Source organism: Rhinolophus sinicus, linkage group LG04 (genome assembly GCF_036562045.2).
Source record: "Rhinolophus sinicus isolate RSC01 linkage group LG04, ASM3656204v1, whole genome shotgun sequence".
In the NCBI taxonomy this organism is placed as follows: Eukaryota; Metazoa; Chordata; class Mammalia; order Chiroptera; family Rhinolophidae; genus Rhinolophus; species Rhinolophus sinicus.
In genome coordinates this window covers 159,196,350-159,215,638 of record NC_133754.1, presented here as the reverse complement: position 1 = coordinate 159,215,638, position 19,289 = coordinate 159,196,350, and the positions used below count along the sequence as shown (strand labels likewise).

At 51.5% G+C, this 19,289-nt stretch overlaps 1 protein-coding gene across 2 annotated transcripts in view; it reads left to right on the top strand.

Annotated features, from left to right (window-relative positions):
• Positions 1-19,289, top strand: part of SHB (SH2 domain containing adaptor protein B) — a 130,709-nt gene that overhangs the window by 74,150 nt on the left and 37,270 nt on the right. For both annotated transcript variants that reach the window (XM_019729168.2, XM_019729169.2), the window contains exon 3: positions 7,768-7,983. In XM_019729168.2, the coding sequence (XP_019584727.1) occupies positions 7,768-7,983 (216 nt within the window). The remainder of the gene's footprint in view (positions 1-7,767; positions 7,984-19,289) is intronic.

The following is a 19,289-nucleotide window of genomic DNA, read 5'->3' as shown; positions in this document are numbered from 1 at the left end:
TCCCTAACCCTTGAAGGGTCTCCTTTACTAGGACCTGAGATTCTGTGAAATGCCACCTCCTCTCTGAAGTTTTTCAAACTCCCAAGGACTGCATTGCTTTGTTTCTACCACGGTCGGTGCCACTTTCGGTCTGTGGGGCCAGTCAGAACTGGAGTCACCCAGCCGAGCCTCTGAACCTGTCTGAGCCTCAGTGTCTGCCTTGTAAACTAAAGTGGCACTTGCTTCCCTGTGTCCTGGGCATAAGGAATGATACACAGCCAATGGCCAGGACAGTTCCTGGCACTAGCTGGTGCTCAGTAACTTGTAACTGTTACTAACTCAGTGCTTGATGTTGGGGTCCCGATTCTCCTGCTAAACCAGGGGTATGGGGGGGAGGGGCAGGACCCTCGTCTGCCACCATTGGGGTGCTCATCGTTGGCCTGGGGCACACTTTAGCACACAGTAAGGGCTCAGGGGATCTCTGAGAAAGAAAAGCAGGCAGCCTTCCCTGCTGGCCTATGAATTTGGATCTCGTAGTTGACGTGGAATCGGAAAACTGTCTCCTGAGGAAGTTGCTACTCTAAATGGAGACGCCTGCACGCAGCTGCCTTGAGCCTGGGACCAGGCAGTGAGTTCGCCTCAGTGAGTCTCCACGGGGGATGGCGACAGAAGCCGGGCCTGCAGCCGCTTAGAGGCCTCCGCACGCGAAGGCAGTCCCTGGAGTAGAGCAGAGTGACGGGCAGGGCTGAAGGACGCTGCCAAAACTGTGGGGAGCAGCTGAGAGCTCTGCGAAGAGGCCACGAGGCCTTTTAAGTCATGAGGAAAGCGTGTTTGGTGTTATCAGGTTTGCAGGCTTGACTCCCCTCTGGTGCCACAGAACAGGGGGGGCTCAAGGGACGACGCTGTCACTGGACAGATGACCGAGGGGAGGGAGCACACCAGGCTCCCTGACTCAGACTCAGGCCTTTCCCTCACCTGTAGGCTGAGTGTAAAAGAGCAGCAGTACAGGTTCCACCGCCAGTGACAGGCCTGTTCTGTTCCCTCCAACATGACCAGTGTTTTCCTTCCACACCCCCTGCTTCCGCAGAGCTCATGCTCCGTTTCTTGGGTGTTTCTGTGCACGCCTGGAAAAGAGGTGGTAAGAGAACCCAATTAGTCAGTCTCCTGGCTTCTAGACAGCTCCGGAAACTGAACGAGATAGAGCAGGAGGAGGTGTGGCCTGCTTGTGTCAAGCTGGGTTTGTCGCCAGGCTTTGTCTCTGAGCCACCCTGCCCTGCCCTTGCTGGCCTGCAGTGTCCACCCGAGAGGACTCCTGCTGCCCCAGGCTGCCCCCTCGGCCCCCTCGGGCCACTTGAATCCAGGCATCTGTTGAAACACCCTAGTTGGGGGGGGGGGTTCTCCAGCAAATGTTTTAATAGTTCAGATGGGGAAACGTCCCCTGTCTTTTCCCTTTGATGTGGTGCCCTGGAACTTGGCTGGGTCTCGGCCGCGTGTCTAATTAGGAACAGCCACCCGCCACTCCCGTGGAGCTCCTCACTCAGTCTGGGTGCTGGCTGTGCTTTCTCACACCTCAGTCCTGACTGAAATACATGCCCGTGCCTCCAGAAGATTAAAAACAAGACGGTCTGATAAGGAGATGTCAGGAAGCATCTGGAAAAGGCAGGAGGAAGAGCCTTCGTCCAGGAGTTAGAGGACCGGAGGCCTTGCCCCTGCTGCTTTCTTCCCTTCCCCGGGCCTTAGTTTCCACGATGAGACTCCTGGTCACTGAGACCGCCTCTGTGTGTTTCATACTGCGTGCAATGTTTGATCCAGAGCGGGGCTCCCATGGGGAGCCAGAGCAGCAGCTAACCCCTTAAGCTGTGGATCCAGAAATGAAAGTAGTTCAGAGTGGGTGTTGAGACCCTTCCATTTCCAACACAGGGCTGGCCTGTCAGAGTTCAGTAAGTAGGCCTTTCCCCGAGGGGGATGATGCCCCCTCTCAGAGGAGGCAGGGTCTTGGAATGGTGTCCCGAGGACGTGCCAGTCATGGTAACTGACATAGAACAACGTCCCTAGAGTGTTTGCTGTGTACCAGGCACTGTTCTAAACACCGAATGTGTATGAATTTGTGTAATCATAACATCCTTCCGAGGTGGGTGCTGTGGTCCCCACCGGCAGACATGAGGAAACTGGGGCACCCTGACCCAGTCCCCGCCCTGGAGCCAGGATTCAGACCCATGCAGTCTGGCAGGGTTGTGTTTGCAGCCATCACACTGTGCTGTTGAACCTGTGGCTCACCCGGACCCAGGGCTTTGCCTCCCTCTCGGCGGCTGCTGCAGGGCCCCTTGTGTTGTGGGTGTGTCGTGCTAGTGATGCTGCCGGGACCTCTGAGTCTAGGCCACCCGCATCCCTGGCATCTCGGGCACGGGTCCAGGTGGCTTCGAAGCCACGTGGGAGAGGTCTGATGGCACTGCCGGGCAGGGCCTGGAAATAGAGGCCTCCATGGGCGACATATCCCTGACTGAGCTCTGCCACCCTGTGATTTGGGATCTGGTGTGGATTCCCAGACAAGCCCAGCTGGGAAAATTAAAGGTTGAGGGGCCTGCAGGCCAGCGTCTGTCATTTCTACCTGGGCTCCTGCACGTCTGTGCCAGCCTCTCCCCACCCAGTTCCACCCTGCCCAGAGGTTCTAGGGCACCTCTCCTTGGTAGACACTCCTGAAGGTGGCGTCCTGAGGCGGTTGAGGATCCATTTCACCTGCCTCCAGCTTCCTCCTTCACTGGGCGCCCTGGACAGCCCTTCTGCCCCATGTCTACCTCAGGCTTCCAGCCCCTGTGCTCAATCGGATGCCCATTTTCTGTACCACGACCTCATGTCTAAATCCTTCAAGGCCCTCCGAGGTTTCTCCCAGCTGAGTTGAAGTGTCAGGTTTGCTCCCTGTTGAAGAAGCTGAACCGTCTCTGATTGTGTCAGGGGCTCCCCAAAAGCCAGGACTGTGTCTCATTCATCTCTGTCCAGCTCTGGTGCTGGGCACTGAGTAGATGCCTGGCCGGGTATGAGGACGGCTCAGTCCCCCAGGGAATGTGCGCTGATTTCCCTGGCCTCAGTCTCCTGGAGAAGGAAGCCATGCCCTGCCCTCCTTCTGTTCCTGAAGGGAATGTAAAGAGGTAAAGAAAAGGTCTCTTTTCTGCTAGTCTTCTTGCTAGTAAAAGTATTTCCCATAAATACTTTTATGTAATTTTTCATTTACATGTGTGTTCGTCTGCTTTCAAAATATAGATTTGAGGCTGTCCATAATAAAAAGAAATGTGTATTATTGAGGCTATTATAACAGTAAACAAAGTCCATGCAGAAGGATGAGTGAGTGAATCTACACAGTATATATCTAAGCTAACATAGCTATTGAAGTTATGCATTAAAGTGAACTCTGAGCTTCCTGGCAGCCAAACCAAAAAAAAAAAGCAGGGGTGGAGAGGCATAGAGTTGGTGAATGCTCGAGTGAAGTGTAGCATATAGTTCATTGTTCATTGCTCGTTCGTGGACTTGGGGAACTCGAAACCTTCGTCAGATCCACCCAGTGGGCTTCTGGTTTGCACCGAGTTCTGTCCTGGGCCCCTAGCTCAGATACTCGCTGGCTCGACAATCTGCTGGCCTTTGCCTCTCCATGGCTGCAGCCCTTGGTCAGAACCTGCCTCACCCTCTGTCCCCTTGATGAATGTGCTCAGGGTCCCTTCAATGCCGAACATTCTGATTCTAAAGAAAGTGCTCTCTCTCCTTCCTTTATCCCCCCCTCCATATGTAGTTCCACTTGAAAAGCTTTCTACTCCAGAAGTCAACAGAAATCCCCACCTTGTCAGTTTAATGTTTCTGCTCTCTGCCTAACAGGCATGAAATCACAGCCTGCCACCCGATATTAAAGGTCATTTTCCATGAATTTATAGATGGTGATGTTCAGATAACTTGTGACTTAAAACATATGGTCACCAGCTCCCCTATTAAAGCAGTCTCTGGACCGACACAGATTGGTCTGGGTGAGAAGGAGGATGGACCTGGTCATGAGGCAGGAGATTGTGATGCTGGCAAGCTGGCCTGGCGTGAGCGCCCTCGACTTCCTGGGCCTCCTGGCAAAGCTCTCCTGGGAGAGATGCTCCCTAAATGGGTGTTCTCGCAGGGAAAGGCAGCTGCTTCCAAAACACACACAGCTCCTGTAAGCCCGACCCGCTTAAAAATCATACTTACATTTATGTGTTCCTGTCTTAATTACATTTTTTCTTTACTAGCATCCTTATTCATTATTTAAAACAACTTTCAAAAATAGTTATGCGGTAATTCCTACCTCTATCCACAGCAGCTGTTTATCTTCCTGGTTTAGGTTTTCAGCCCCTTATTCATGTGTATCTGTACTTACAACACTGCTGTCGTCGGAGTGTAGATATTACGGGCAAAGTCTGTGATGCTGATTGTCAGCAATTCCTAAGTGAGGAGGAGAATTCCCCTTGGGGAATTTTCCACATTGTCCAGGGCTTGTTTGGAAAGCCCACACTATACGGTTTCCTCTCAGCACATAAACAATCTTGTATTTTACTTTTTAACTTAGCATAATTCCGTGCACACTTTTCCATGTAGCTACATAATCTTCGGATTTATCATTTTAATGACTGCTTAATATTCCATCCAGTTAGCATGCCGTAATTTACTTAACTGTTCCCTATTGTTGGGACCTTAATGAAAATTTGAATTCACCATGTAACATGGGGGAAAGCTTGTTTTAATGATTACCGTTAGAACATCCCCTGCCCTGACTGCATGCCATTACTCACCCAGCTTTGTGAGGCACAGATGCTCTTGGAACAATAAATCTTGCATGAGTGGTGTATGCACGAGGGCCTCTGATTTAATAGCTAATCTCACTGCACGTGTTTTCCTTTTAGGTTGGTATTTGTGTAGAGCATCCATCTCTTCTGAGTATTGTATCATACTAAACTATATGCCTTTGGCATATTCCAGGTACTTCCACACTGTAGTCGGGGTCATCAATGAACTGGAATTTGGGGTGCTCCTGATTATTGGGGGCCCACAGAAGTGCATTCGTGCCTTGTGGTGCCCAAGAGTAACTGGAGGTTCGCACGCAAAGTGCGTTGTGAACTGCGGCTGCTTTCCCGCTATCCTCCACCCTCAGAATTCTCCAAAGACAGGCGTCAGGACAGCACTTCTTAGAACCAGGGCCAGAGCGATGGGATGGCGAGGCCTGGACAAAGCAGACTGGGTCGGTTGGTAGAGTTAGTGCTTTACAGAGTTGTCTCCAGTACTTTACCTTAAAGTGACCAAGTCCTACCTTATGAAGCTCTTTATTCCTATTCCTTCCCCATAAAAAGAGATCTGTCCTCAAAACAAAGAAATGATCCCAGTTTACTCATGGGATCTAATAAAGCGTGTTTTGCCAAAGGAGACATCTCAGAGGAAACGGGATTTTAGGTGGCCTGTGAACCACGTAGGGAGAAGGTTTTTTTCCTTTCTTTCTAAAAAGAGAAAATAACCCTTATTTGCCAAAGAAGGTGTCTCCCTTTGCAGCTGGCGGCCCCCATAGCTCTCCCGTATTTGCTCATCTCCTTTCCAGCTGAGAGAAAGCACACGTTGGCATTGGGCCAGCCGCCCAGCGGGCAGTGGTCTTCTCTTCATTCTTTTTGTTTATCAACTCTGGATAATGGCTTATGGGACGGGGATATGAAGTTTACTTTTTAAATGATTTCATTTTCTTTGACAAACGTGAGACAACATAGATAAAAATGGTAAAGAATAAGCCAGTTGGCACTCAAAAACAGCAAACTCATGACGTCAGCACAGGACTACATGAAGTCCGGGCAGTACTACCCTAGTGTTATTGAATGTCAGCACTAGCGACCACCGGCACAGCCTCCGCTGGCTTCTGTCGCCTTCTGTGGTATTAGGGCATGCGCAGGAGGCAGGATATTTGTCGTGCCTGTGAGCTGACCCTAGATCATGCAGCCTAGCCTAAAAGCACTGCTCTCGCTCAGAAGAAGCTGGCGTCACTCGTCTGTTCTGTCAGCTGCTCTTCAAGGCACAGAATTCCTGCGGGATTCTACCGTATCTTTATGCCATTGAAACTCTGCTTTGGAGAATGCCTCAAGAGTCCTCAAGCGACAGCTCACGCTCACGACCTCACCTCCACTCTCTCACCTCCTTGGGTCCAGCACTCCAGCAAAAGGGGACAGTGAATAGACATACAGTGGGACGTTATTCAGCCTTAAAATGCAATGAAATTCTGACACATGGAAGAACCTTAAAAACATTGTGCCAAGTGAAATAAGCCTGTTACAGAAGGACAAATAATTGTATGATTTTCTTTTCCCCCTTATATGAGGTACCTAGAGTATCAAATTCATAGAGACAAAAATAGAATAGTGGTTGCCAGGAACTGGGACAGGGAGAAATGGGGCGTTAGTATTTAAAAGGTATAAAGTTTCAGCTTAGGAAGATGAAAAAGTTCTAGAGATGGATGGTGGTGATGGTTGCCCAACAGTGTGAATAGTCTTCATGCCACTGAACTGTACATTTGAAATGGTCAGAATGGCAAATGTTATATAGATTTGACCACAGTAAAACCAGAAAGTAGGCAGTGAGCACGTTCTCTGCAGCCCCACTGCCTTGGCCGGCCCTTGTCCTGCCACAAGGAATCCTGTCCTCTCCTGTTTCCACTTGTCAGAGCTGTCGGTTCAAATGTCATCTCTCTCTCCTCCTGCCTCATCCCTCACTGGCCCCTCACAGACCCTGCACTGAGCTCCTTTGCCACAGAGTATTATGGTGATTTAGGTTGTTGTATCTCCTCTGGAAACGGGGGGCTTCCTGAGAGCAACCTCTACAGCAAACCCTCCCTTCCTTGTATCCCCATGTGGGCCCTGCACACAGTGGATGTTTATGATCAAAGCAAGTAAAGTGTCCCTGTTTGACTCAGAAGCACCCAATTGTAGCATCCTAGCATCCATCTTTCAGTTACCACTGGCCTCTCTGGAATGAGCAGCAGTTGAAATGATGTCCCTTGGGTGGGGCGTCGTCTAGACAGGAGGTCGCCCCTCGGCCCCCACCAGAGCCAGTCCTTGGCAATCTTTCCAGAAGATCAAGGGTTTTCGTCCCTTATGCAGAAGTGGAACTGGACATCTGCTCTCACGTCCCTCAGATGTGCTCAGTGTGTTAGAAGACAGGCAGGCTCTGGGGGAGACAAATACTGGGAAAGGGTCACATGTGGAGCGTTGTAGGGGAGAAAATGGTAACCCTGGGTCCCCTGGAGAGGCTTGTTAGGGCTTTGAAAATGAATTTGCAAGCTGGGCGAAAACTTGAGAATCCTTGGGCCCAGTCTCCTGGTTATTCAGATGGGAAATGAAAGTCCAGCAGATGGGGCACACCCCTAGTGGGGAAGACCCCACTCATCTGTAAAGTGACAGGTGAGAGCTCTGTCTGCTCTGGGCTGGTGTGAGAACACACGTGGGACCTCGTGTGCGCTGCCCTTGAGACTGCGATGAGCAAGCCGATGGGGGCAGTGAGCCTTCTGGTTGTGTCATCAGGTCCGTGAGCCTGAACTCCTAGTGAGCAAACCTCGCCTGAAGAGAGCAGAGGTGCTGCCTTCACGGGGCGGGAGGGACAGGTAAACCCCGAAAGGGGCTGCTCCTGTGCGGTCCTCCCCTCCTTGGCTGGCAGTCGTGAACTCCTGTGGGTGTCCCCTGGCAGATCCCAGGTGAGGACGCGTGTGTTGCACATCTGTTACATCTCTGCACCCGTCTTTTTCGCCTGCAGAATTTCAGAGGCAGGAAAGCGTCCGGTCCCAGCACAAAGGCCTCCAGTTGTACGACACCCCTTACGAACCTGAGGGCCAGAGCCTTGACTCAGACCCAGAGAGTGCCGTCAGTCCCCGACTGCGGGAGAGCAAGCTGCCACAGGACGACGACAGGCCTGCCGATGAGTATGACCAGCCATGGGAGTGGAACCGGGTCACCATCCCAGCTCTGGCAGGTAAGAAGCCAGGGGCCCTGTGCAGAGGTGGCTGCTGACCCGCACTTGACACTCACCTTTGGTAAAGGGAGTCACTGCACTGGGGCCTGCCTGCTCAGGTAACCCACAGGGCTTTGTTTGATCAGCTAGTTGGGTTGTCTTCTCTTCTGGTACAGCTGGACTCCTCGAAGGTGATGAGCGTCCTGGAGGGCAGGGAGGCCAGGCCAAAGGGAAATCCTGGGTCTCAGTTCTAGTCTCCCCAATCTTTAAAGACGGCCCAGATAATCTCATTGTCTGACTCTGTCTTGATCCTGTTGATAATGCTCTAGTGCACTGAAGCCAAGATTTCAGAAGGAACTTTCTTAGAAATGGAAAGAAAACCAATCTGCAGAGTGGCTCCTATTGGGCCTGAGGCAGCCCGGTGCTTCCATCTAGTCGTACAGCTGTCCTAGGCCTGCGTGCCTCCTGTCCCAGCTTTAGCGTAAACCTGCTCAGAGCACAGCCCTGGGCACATCCTGACCTTGGGGCCTGGCCCTCCTCCCAGCCAAGCGCCCCTTGAATAACTCGGGTGGCTCCCTCCCCCCCCACTCTGAGACTGGTGTTCTGGAATCCAGGAATCCGTCACAGTGCTGAAACTCCTCGCTCACAGCCCTGAGGAAAGCAGTCCGCCACACGCGTCACAGGTCTCAGGCTTATGTTCACACCCTTTGGTTCTAATTCCAGTCCTTAGGATTCATGCCAAGGTTATGATCTGAAATTCAGAAAAGGTATTGTGTCTGATCATAAAAGATGGGGAACAGCCTGAAAGTGCAGCAAGTAGGGACTGATTAACTGGAATATTGTGCAGCCACTAAAAAGCGATGTTGACAAAGTGTGTAACAACTGAGGGAAATGCGTATGGTTAATGTTTAGCAGTGAAAAGCCAGACGCAAAAAGCTTATGTGTCTAAGAGGTTAGACATGTGAAAAATGAGGCATCAAGTGACTAATTTAACTCTTGCCACATTGAAGATCATAAAGGGAGAGTTTTTATTTTTAATTTGTTGAAGATTGATTCTGTGTGAAATTTCCCTTTTTCATGCACGACTAGACCCTTCCTGTCTTCCTTTCTGGCCCCCACAGTAAGGCCTCTGCCCTACCCCCATCCTGATCCCCTCAGTTGATGTTCTAGCTGTTACAGCACCTGTGACTCACAGTTCACTGGACGTAGCACACTATGCGAACCCCATTCCTTCTGCCCAATACGCCTTTCCCCGCCTTATCCTAGCTGGGAAAATCCCACGCCTCCATGGGACCCCACTCAAACACCACCATTTGTGAGCCCTTCCTGGTACTCAGCCATGCATCCTGGGCCTCCTTACACCTCTCTGGGCCTGTGAGCTTCCTGCACGCCTCCTTGGCGAGCCTTTCTCTCACCATGCAGAGTTCGTTCTGAAGCTGCTGGTCTCACCTACCAGGCTGTGAGCGCTTGGTCCAGAACCAGAGATGAGCGTAGTCGTGTGGCTGAAGGTCTCTCCCAGGCATTTCACAGCCACCTCGCTTCCCTTGGCACAAGGGAATCCAAAGACTGTGCCTGTCCCCTAACATGGCTGGTAAGAGGCTGTGCTCCTTCTGGGTGTGAGAGCAGCCAGAACGGAGCCATTGCTGTCTGAGAACTTGCTCTTTGCAAATACCAGTTTGATTAAAGGGCTACAGGGCCTCATGTGACAACTCTCTCAGACAGTAAAGGCCCGTGGCACGAGATAGCACTGCAGGCAGTTGTGGGATCTCACCCTCTTCTGGACTGAGCAGGTAATTGAAGGGCTGTGCTACGTTTGATGCTCTAGCCTAGCCTAGTTCTTGCTGCTCAAAATATAGTGCCTGGACTAACAGCATCTCACCACCTGGGAGCTGGTGAGAAATGCAGGGTCTCTCGCGCCCCCCCCCCCCAGACCTACAGAGTCAGAATCAGTTTTAACGAGACCCCAGGGTGATCCGTGTGCACGTTGAAGTGAAAAGCATTTATCCCACTGGACACCAACTTTTCAGAAGGCTCTCAGGCCAGAACTTGTCCACTTCTAGCCAAAGATGGTTGTAGAACTTCTGTACATTTAGTTTTTCACAAAAGATCACAAGGTCTCAGATATAACTGTCTCTGAGTAAGTTTTTGAGCCACAAGTATCCATTCTGGACCAGGTTTTATGTTGCGCAGTTGCTATCAGAAGTGTCATCATAGGTTGATGTCTTAGGCGGCCAATAGAAGACAGTCTCAGAATTATGTCCCCGTCTGTGTCTCATCAAGTTGGTTTAGCTCTGTGTGTCCTGCTCCAGCGTATATACCCGTTGTGCTTTTCCCAGCAAGCTTTCGGCTCGGTTCTGATTTCGGGGGCGCAGAAGGAAGGTGTTTCACTCGGGCTGTGAGCAGGGGCCTTCAGTCATGACCGGGTCCCTCCCATGGCTGTGAACAGAGCCTGTCGGGTGCAGTGTTGGTAGGTGAGGAGCACCCTTCTATTTTTCAGCCCAGGGTGGAGATGGAGTGAGAGGTGGATGGGCCGCCTGTCAGATCATGAGGAGGAGTCGCAACAGCTCAATTGGCTTGATTGCTAAAGTGCTGCCACCATCCCATTTGTACACCCAGAAGTGTGGCTGCTCAAGAATGAAGGCTAATGTTCCCGCCTGAGTGGATGGTGTGTGTGTGTGTGTGTGTGTGTGTGTGCACGCACATGCTCTTAGCCCGTCATTAGTGCTTCACTAAGCCCTGTGCTCATTGTTACCACACCTGTTTGAAATGCCCACACAGCTTTTCTGGGCGCTGGGAGCCTGGGGTGCAGGATTGTAGCTGGGAAACATCTGTGTAGGATCAAGTTGTCTGGGCAAAATCATTACCGTCTCTTTCCAGCCCTATATTCTTTGATTCTGTATGTTTAGTCTGGATAAGGAAACCTGGGCAGGGAACCTGGTTAGTGTTTTTAAATTTTCAAAGGGTGTAGAGTGTGAGGGGACCCCCCACAGAGGGCAGAGCTGGGCCCCCCAAGGAGGAATCATAGGGATTTAGGGTCCAGGTGCATGGTAAGAACTTTAGTTTTACCTGAAAGTGTGTAAGGAGCTTCCTCTCACTGGGAACTTGTAAGCAGAAGCGCGACAGGCCGAATGGGTGTCAGAGGGCTTTGCCGGCCCTGGGAAGCTGGCCTGCAGTCACCATCAGGGATCTGTCCGTGCTGCACCCATCAGGACCCCAGCAGGCTGGTCAGAGACTGGGAGAAGGAAAGGCCTCTGAATGAGCTCCATGATTCAATCTAGGAGGCAAAGTTCTTTCTACCTTTCAAAGTGCTGTCCTGCATCGCATTCGTGAAAAGAGGCACTTCTCAAAAGGGTTCTTTGGCGTTCTCCACAGAAGTAGCCCTTCTGGGCCAGTGGCTCCAGAAAAGCCTTCATGGAAGTCAGACCCTTCCCATCTCAGGCAGACTCTGGGCGCTGAAGGCTTGATTATCGCTTCCCGGTTGTCAGTGAAAACAGCTACTGTAAGGTGTAGGGTGGTCATAGCTTCTTAGGAATCAAGTCTTCCCGTCTCAGTGTTGTGTGGCCTGGTGAGTGAGAAATACCACAAGCTCTCCAAAAATCCCTGGGCCTTCATTGCCTGCCCTCCTTCCTGGAAGGTGGTTGTGGCCTCAGCCAGAACCCCCACACCACCCCCGAGCAGTCCAGCAGGTCCTGTCGTGGGTCCAAGCCCCCAGGACAGATGCCCGGTCAGGTTTCCCCTCCAGCTGCAGGAAACCGGCTGTGTCCCTGCCATCCACAGAGAGGTGGTGTGGCTTCCATCAAGCTGTCAGACCCCTTTCCCACCCGGCAGACACCTACCTTCAGAGTTGGCTGGACTCAGTTCCTAGTCTGCTTTGACTCACTCACTGGGAGTCTTTATAGCAACAAATTGGGAGGCCTCCAGGTGGGTCTAGAAATGGCCTTCCTGTGCAGCCCACAGCCCCCAGATGCAACTCAGGGCCCACACAAGGGCTCTGTGGGGCCGAGGCAGCAGCCTCGGGTGACTGCACACTGTCTCAGGGCAGCATTGGTTCGAGTAGAGGGTCTGAGCAGCCCCTGGGATTTGTAGTACAGATCATTAGATGGGCAAATGGAGCCTGCACAGGAGGTGAGCACACAGGGAGGGTAGAGGAGCTGGGTGGAGAGAAGCAGGCCCAGGCTTGGGGGCGCACAGACTTGGTGTCTTCACATCTCTGAGTGGTCACAGGAAGGACAGGGATTGAACCTGTCCTGGAAGCATCTATTCTCTCCCTCATGTAGGACACGTTCCTGCTGCAGAGAGTCCTGGTGAGGCATTAAGGGCATCGCTTCAGGAAAGTGCTGACATTTACTGAGCACTTTCTGTGTGCTTTATCTCATTCAGCCCTCACAACCACCCTCTAGGAGATTAGTTTCCTCCTTTTATAGATGAAGAAACTGAGGTTCAAAGAGAAGAAATCTCTTGCCCCGGGACCCATGGCTAGTCAGCCACAGAGCCTGGATTTGAACCTGCGAAGTCTAACTCCAGAGCATAAGGCCTAACGCAGGCAGTGTCTGGGCTCCCTGCTGCAATCCAAGATGCTGCATAAAATACGGTGGGAGCCCTCACCCTCCCAGAGCCCACGGGAAATTTCACATGCCTTTCATCACCCTCGCACCAACTTCTCCCTGTGTCTACAGCTGGCAGGATACAATACTGGGGTGTATGTTCCCTCTTGGAAAGGGTCCAGCTGAGGATTCTGTAGGAGCCCAAGTTCTGGAGGTTTGAGCCTGCATGGGAGTGATGAGAGCCACCCCCGCTTTGGTCATGCTCTGCCACCACTCACACAGGGAGAGGCCCTCATATATTGCACCCCACTCCCTTGTCCTGCTGGGCAAACGGCCCAGAGCGGGGAAGGGAACTGCCAGAGCCCTCTAGCAAAGCCAGTCAGGCCACACACGGAGGATGGATCAACATTTCCTTTTAATCTAGTGAGTGAGTTAAAAGCTGCATCCATAATGATTGATTTGCCATTGCCGCTAGAAGCTAGTGATCAGAGTGCTTGCTCAGGGAGCAGGGCAGCAGAACAATGTGTGAAGGGCACCCTCGAGATCGTGTAGAGAAAGTCATTTCATTTTCAACTCACCGTCTGAAGAGGTGTCTCTGTTGCAGCTACTTTTCAGGCTATATCCTGAGTTCAGCCCGTGACAGGTCTGCCTCCCAGCAAAGAGAGAAGACAGACCTATGACTCAGTGCTGGACAGTTATTTGGATTATTTGTCTGTCTTTCCCACCAGCTCCTTGGCATGTTTCTCTGCCCTGGACAGCTCAGGACAGTGTCTTGCATGTCAGGAGCCAGTGGGACAGTAGTAGGAAGAGTCAGATAATCCCAAGTTCACATGCCAGCTCCACCACTCACCAGCTGTGTGACCTCAGACAGGTTCTTCAGTCTCCCTGAGCCTTAGTTTTCCCATCTATAAAATGGGGATCATCACATCCCTTGCCACACTGAATCTCTGTGATGATCAAGGGCAAAGATCTGGATGGAAGGACTTTGTAAGCCCGATTGTGTCATGCACGAGAGATTGGTTATTGGTGTTCAGGGAAGGCTGGCTGTATTAAATAAAATTTACTATTAAAACAGTACTACTGCACAAAGAGGTACTTAGAGGGCACAGAGGACCCATTTACAAAGCTCATTCCAGTTTCCCCTGGCAATGAGATACATGGTGTGGAAAGCACCACTTCTGTTGGAAATCCTAAATCTCAATTCCAGCAATGGAGTCCTAACCATAAGCCACCCGGGTCTTCCTTTCTTTATTCACTGGTCTCTGAGTGTGAGAGGGTCCCCACTGCCTTTCTCCCCTCTGTCCCCCCTCCCCCAATTTTAGCTGTGACACATTTGTGGATTGGTTGGTATGCCCACAGCATGTGTCGCAGTCACCTGGAGAAAGCACTAAACTGATTGCTGGGTTCCAACCCCAGAGTTTCTGATTCAGTAGGTTCTGGGGGATAAGCATGAGAATTTGCGATTCTAACAAGGTCCCAAGTGTTGCTGATGCTGCTCACCTGGGGACCCCACTTTGAGAATCTAGAACATACTCAGTACATACTGTTAGGTGCTGGGGTCAGGGTGGAGTTAGGGAGGGGAGGTCACAGCTTGGCTTGGCTGGTATCAATGCCATCTCCTCCAGGAAGCCTTCCCCGTCATGACCAGTCTCTTCCCCACCCTCATTCCAGATTGGGCTGAGACTCCTCTGTGCCGCTACCACATCCTGTATGGGTGTGCACTGGTTTATTCTGGAACAGCCAGTTACACGCTTGTCACTGTCAGTTTGGGGGGCACTAATGCTGTGTTGGTCACCCCTTAACCGGGCATCCTCTTGAATTTTGACGTCTTCCCAGCTTCGTCAAGTGAGGCTAAAAGGGCAGAGAAAAGGAAAGTAAGGTCTCAGGTATGTCTATTTCCTAAAGAGTTGTGAGTCATCTCTGAGCCAGCTCAGGTGGCTAATTTAAAATAATCCTATTAAGGTAAGGGGGGGGGGGGAGAGAAGGACAGGAAATGATCACTTCCCGAGCCTCAGTTATGAAGTTGGCAGGGGTTAACCCTAGGAAGCCTTGCAAGGTGGGTGTGGTTGCATTGGCATCACACAGATGACAATACACAGAGGGCGAGCAGCTTGCCCACTGCCACACCGCTACTGTGTTTCCCCGAAAATCAGACCGGGTCTTATATTAAATTTGTTCCAAAAGACGCATTAGGGCTTATGTTCAGGGGATGTCCTCCCGAAAAATCATGCTAGGGCTTATTTTCCGGTTAGGTCTTATTTTCAGGGAAACACAGTAATGAGCCTTTGCTCCCTCCAATGCTGCACTGACATCTCAAGTGTGGAAAGGGCAGGTCGGAACATTCCCTGTACCCTGTACTGGTGCGGGGTGGCTTGGGTTGTTGCTGAGGCAGAAGCAGTGTGCCCACTCCGTGCTGACCTCGGGACTTGTCACTCAGGCAAACGCAAATGCTGCAAAGCTGGTAGCACGGATGTTGTATGTGCTCCCAGCTTGCTGCTCCCACTGAGCCCTGTGACGCATACGCTTGGACTCGGAATGAACGTGCTCGACGTCTACAGAAGGTTCCTCTGCAGGAGGTTCCTCAGGGAATCTTAGTCCTGCCACCATCACCTCATGCACCCAGCACATACCGTACCACCTCCTCCCTACCATTGGCCCTACTTGGTCTCCCATGATGCTTCCTGCCTCCTGCACAGCTTCCCAGAATGCCTTGGGCCTGCGAGGATATTAACAATTGTGTTTGTACCGGGAGCTTTCTGCTATGTACTAATGAGTAACAGTTGTAATTAATATTTAACACGTGTGAACAGCAGGTCTGCAGAGAAAAGGAGGGTTTAAATGAGAGAACCGGGATCACTTGTTTCCTTTGGCTAATGTGTTACTGAGGGACAGGTTTTTCCAGTTGGCTTTTCTGTTTGACATATGAATGAATTCATTTAGTCACCTAAAGAAAAGAAAAAAATACTAGCATTTAATAGCTTTGATTCATCTGCTAATTATATTGATAGATAGAAATGTTCATTTAAGTGCCTTTGTCTCCCGTGTGGAAAAAAAACAGATTTTTTTTTTTTCTTTCCTCTTCTGTTTGGCAAGTCAGTGATCTTCATGTGGGTAGATTTTTAAACTCCATGAGGTTAGAGACTCTGCCTGCCTTGTTTACACCCGGGTCCCCACCTAGAGCAGTGCCTGGCACATAACGAACACGCAGATGTTTGTTAAATTAGTGAATAAGTCAGGTCTCAGAGAAACCAACCCCAAGTGCTCTTTAGGATGCTACCGTATGTACCTACTCATGCAGCCTGCCCACGCAAAGGTGGTCCGTGCTCATATCATTCTGTTATGCTGTGCACCTGTCTTCTCCAAATGAGGCTGAGGGACCTGCACTTGGAGGGGCATTTTTGAATAGCTATTGACTGCTGTGGTGGCCGCCTCTGGTCTAAACTCCCAGGGAGAAGCTGAGAGTGTGTCCCTGCCTATCTGAGGATTGCCCGCACCTCTGGGTACCACGGGATGGGGACACTGGTGTGCCAGGTAGTGGCAGGTGGCCCCCGAGAGCCATGCTTCTGGCTTGTCCCCTCCTGTCTCTCCTGTCTTCCCTCACTGCCCTCTGTGGGGGGGTGGGGGGGTCAACAGCAGAAGCATAGACAGCTGGGCTGGGGCTTTGGAGCTCTTAGATGGGGAGCCTTGTTTCCACAAATGCCCAGTCTGCTCTCTGCAGGTCCACTGATGCTTGTGGGTGGGGCCAAAGCCCCTTTCCCAGGCCCTAGGATTCTGAGTAAGTGTCTGTGGGTGACTGCGGGTGGAGGTGTCAGGAAACACTGCATCAGAAGTAAGCAGGCCATCTCCATCTGACAGGTGAGCTCGGCCTAGCAGAACTAGCAGAACGTACATGATTTCAAGTGTGGGGGGTGAGGGGGGTATATGGATTTAAAGCCTTGTGTTGCTGCTTGCTAACTGGGTGACCTGAGCAAGTTGCCTCTGTTTCCTCATCTGTAAAATGGGTGACAATAGGTGCCAAGAGTTGGGGGCACAGTGAGTGGTCGGTGGATGCTGGCTTTTGGTATCACTGTCGTTACCACTGTTGTTTTGAGAATGTGTTGTGGTGTAGACAGGATTCATGCTGAACTCATTAGAGGCCTCTGGATTCAGCAGACCTGGGTTCCAGTCCAAGTCTAGCTGTTGACTTGAGGCTAGTCAGTCCCTTTTCCAGACCTCCATTTCTCATCTGTAAAATGAGTTATGGTGATAAAGACAGCTTGCTTCTGCAGCTGTAAAGCCTCTGTGTTTGCGTGATTTTATCATTTTCATCAGGATTTTTCCTTACATTTCCTGCAGCCAAGCAGGCGTCCTTGGGATGGTGTCCATGTTTCCTTTGGGGGGTGCAGAATAAGAGGATGAAGACATGCCTCCTCGTGCCAGGCCCGCCTTCCCCAGCCCAGACTTGGCTGGACTTGTATGCACTGTGTTCTGGGAACCCAGGCGGCGTCCCGGCGCCTGCCTCACGGCCTTCCCGATGCCCTGCTTTGCCCTGCGTTGTGGAGAGTCACCGCTGCCTCCCCTCACAATGAGGACCTCTGTTCTTGGGCACCGCCCACAAGATGGGACAGCATGATGCCCTGGGGCCTGCATGTGTCTGCAAGGTGAACACAGAGGCCTCTTGTTGGCAATCCTGGAAATGCAAACCAAACATTTGCTGAGCCATATGTTGTCTTACAACCTACCTGGAGGTGCAGCTTTCACTCACAGGGCAGGTGGCGGAGAGAGGAAACTGAGGCCCACTCTTGAACTGGAGGGGAAAAGAGGACTACACCTCCCTGGGACTTAGTTTCTCCATCTGCAAAATGGGGGTTCTAATAGTGCTGTGAGGCGCAGATGAGAAGATGTAGGACAGAGTTGTAGAAAGCTGAAGCCACAGAGGACCCTTGTCATGAGGACAGAGTTTTAGTGAATTGCAAGGGTTTGTACATGTCATGGAAGTTTATGGTGTTTCCATAGACTCCAGAGGTTGTAGAGTCCAGCTCACTCCCCAAACCAATGCGTGGTCTCCCTCTTTGCCCCCTCCTGGGGACTCACACCTGCCCCTTCTGTGTGTCTCCACCCCTGCCCTCTCCACTCCCTACTGTTCCCCACACACAAACACACCAGAGTCACAGCCTGTCTGTCAGCAACGTGGAGGAATTGGCACCAAGGACTGTGGAAGGGGTGCCTTAGGCATCTTCATTCTGTTCTCTTTGCCCTTGTGTTTTCAGAGTAATAGCACATCCGTGAACAAACGCAGGCCTGGAACACTGTCCAGGCCCCTGCTGTCAGCCCCATACGGTTTACAAACATGGCACACGTGCATTTCCACCTCATGCACAGCAGGCCTAAAGAAGCCTGTTCAGCAGGCCGAGAGCTCCTTGCAAGTCACTGCGTGTACAGTGTCTTGTTTTCAGCCATTCTAATCCTTGTTCCTTCTGCTTAAGGGGCTCTGTCCTGTGCTGGAGAACGGGGAGTGGGGGTCTCCAGAACAGCCAGAAAGAAGCAGCCAGTGCACTTGGAGCGTGTCGCAGGCCTCACCTGGGGCCCCTTGGCTCCCTTCCAGTTCTCTTTGAATGGCCCCTGTCCTCACAGACCACTTCCATACCCTTGGTCAGCTGACAGGACTGGAGGAATTTTGGCAGACCGTGGACTCTTCTCTCTCTGCCCCTCCCCAGGGAAAGGCACTAGCAGGGCACCCCCAGGTGAGGGGAGGCCACCCAGGGCTTCAGTCCCAAAGCAGAGGCGTCAAAGGTTGGGGTCTGGGGCCTGCTGCCTGGCCTGGCAGCCTGCTCCTGTCAGCTTAGGCAGGTTCCTTGCCTGCAGCAGGCCCCGTGTGTGAGAGACGCGGGCAAAGTAGCACTGACCTCCGGGTTCTCTGCGTGTGTCAGAGAAGAGCTCCACATCAGGTTCTCTCAGATGCCCGCCCGTGCACAGGAAGCATTCAGTAAAGGTTAAGGCCTTTTTCAAAACTGGTTTAAAATAGTTTCAGGAGAGAGTGCGGCTCCTAAGTTTCCTTTCTTTATTGATGACTGGAGGTTTTACAGTCCTGCAGATCTTGGTGAAGTTTCATTCACCTGGCAGATATTGAGCACCTACTGTGTCTACACCAGGCACTGCTATACGTATACTAGGCGTTGGGCATTTAGCTTTGAAGAAAGCAAAATGTGTCCTGTCCTCTGGGAGCTTCCACCTCATGAATTCCGGCGGAGGTGAGGAAAGAGAAGGTGGTTTCTGATACAGGGCACTTTATCTTCTTGAGGACTTGAAATGGAACTATTCTGAGCGTGGATGTGATTATGCGGCTGGGGCAGCACTTACAGGGGGCCTGCTGGACTTGGGTATGTCGTCTTTTAATAACCACCTGCACAGTCCTTCATAGTATAGGTATTGTTGGCCCTAGTTTGTAGAACAGGCAGATATGGCTCAGAGAGTTTTAGAAACTTGCTCAAAGTCCCACAGTAATGGCAGAGGCAGGACTCAAAGCCAGGTCTTCCTTACTCCAAAGTCCACACCCTTTCCATGATGTCAAGCCGCTGTAGTTCCTCCACTCGCTGGCCTTGTTGCAGCCCAATGGGCGGTTCTGTAGAACCAGCTGTCTGTCTGGCATGGGGAGGTTCAGAGGAGCTGAGGCACAAAGCCCCATCTCTCTTCAGTTGGGAGAAGACACTTGCATATCGCACTGCAACAGATGGGTGGGATCGGACCATGGCAAAGACCGGCTGCAGGACACAGAAGAAAAGAGGAGAAAGGAATTCCACCTGG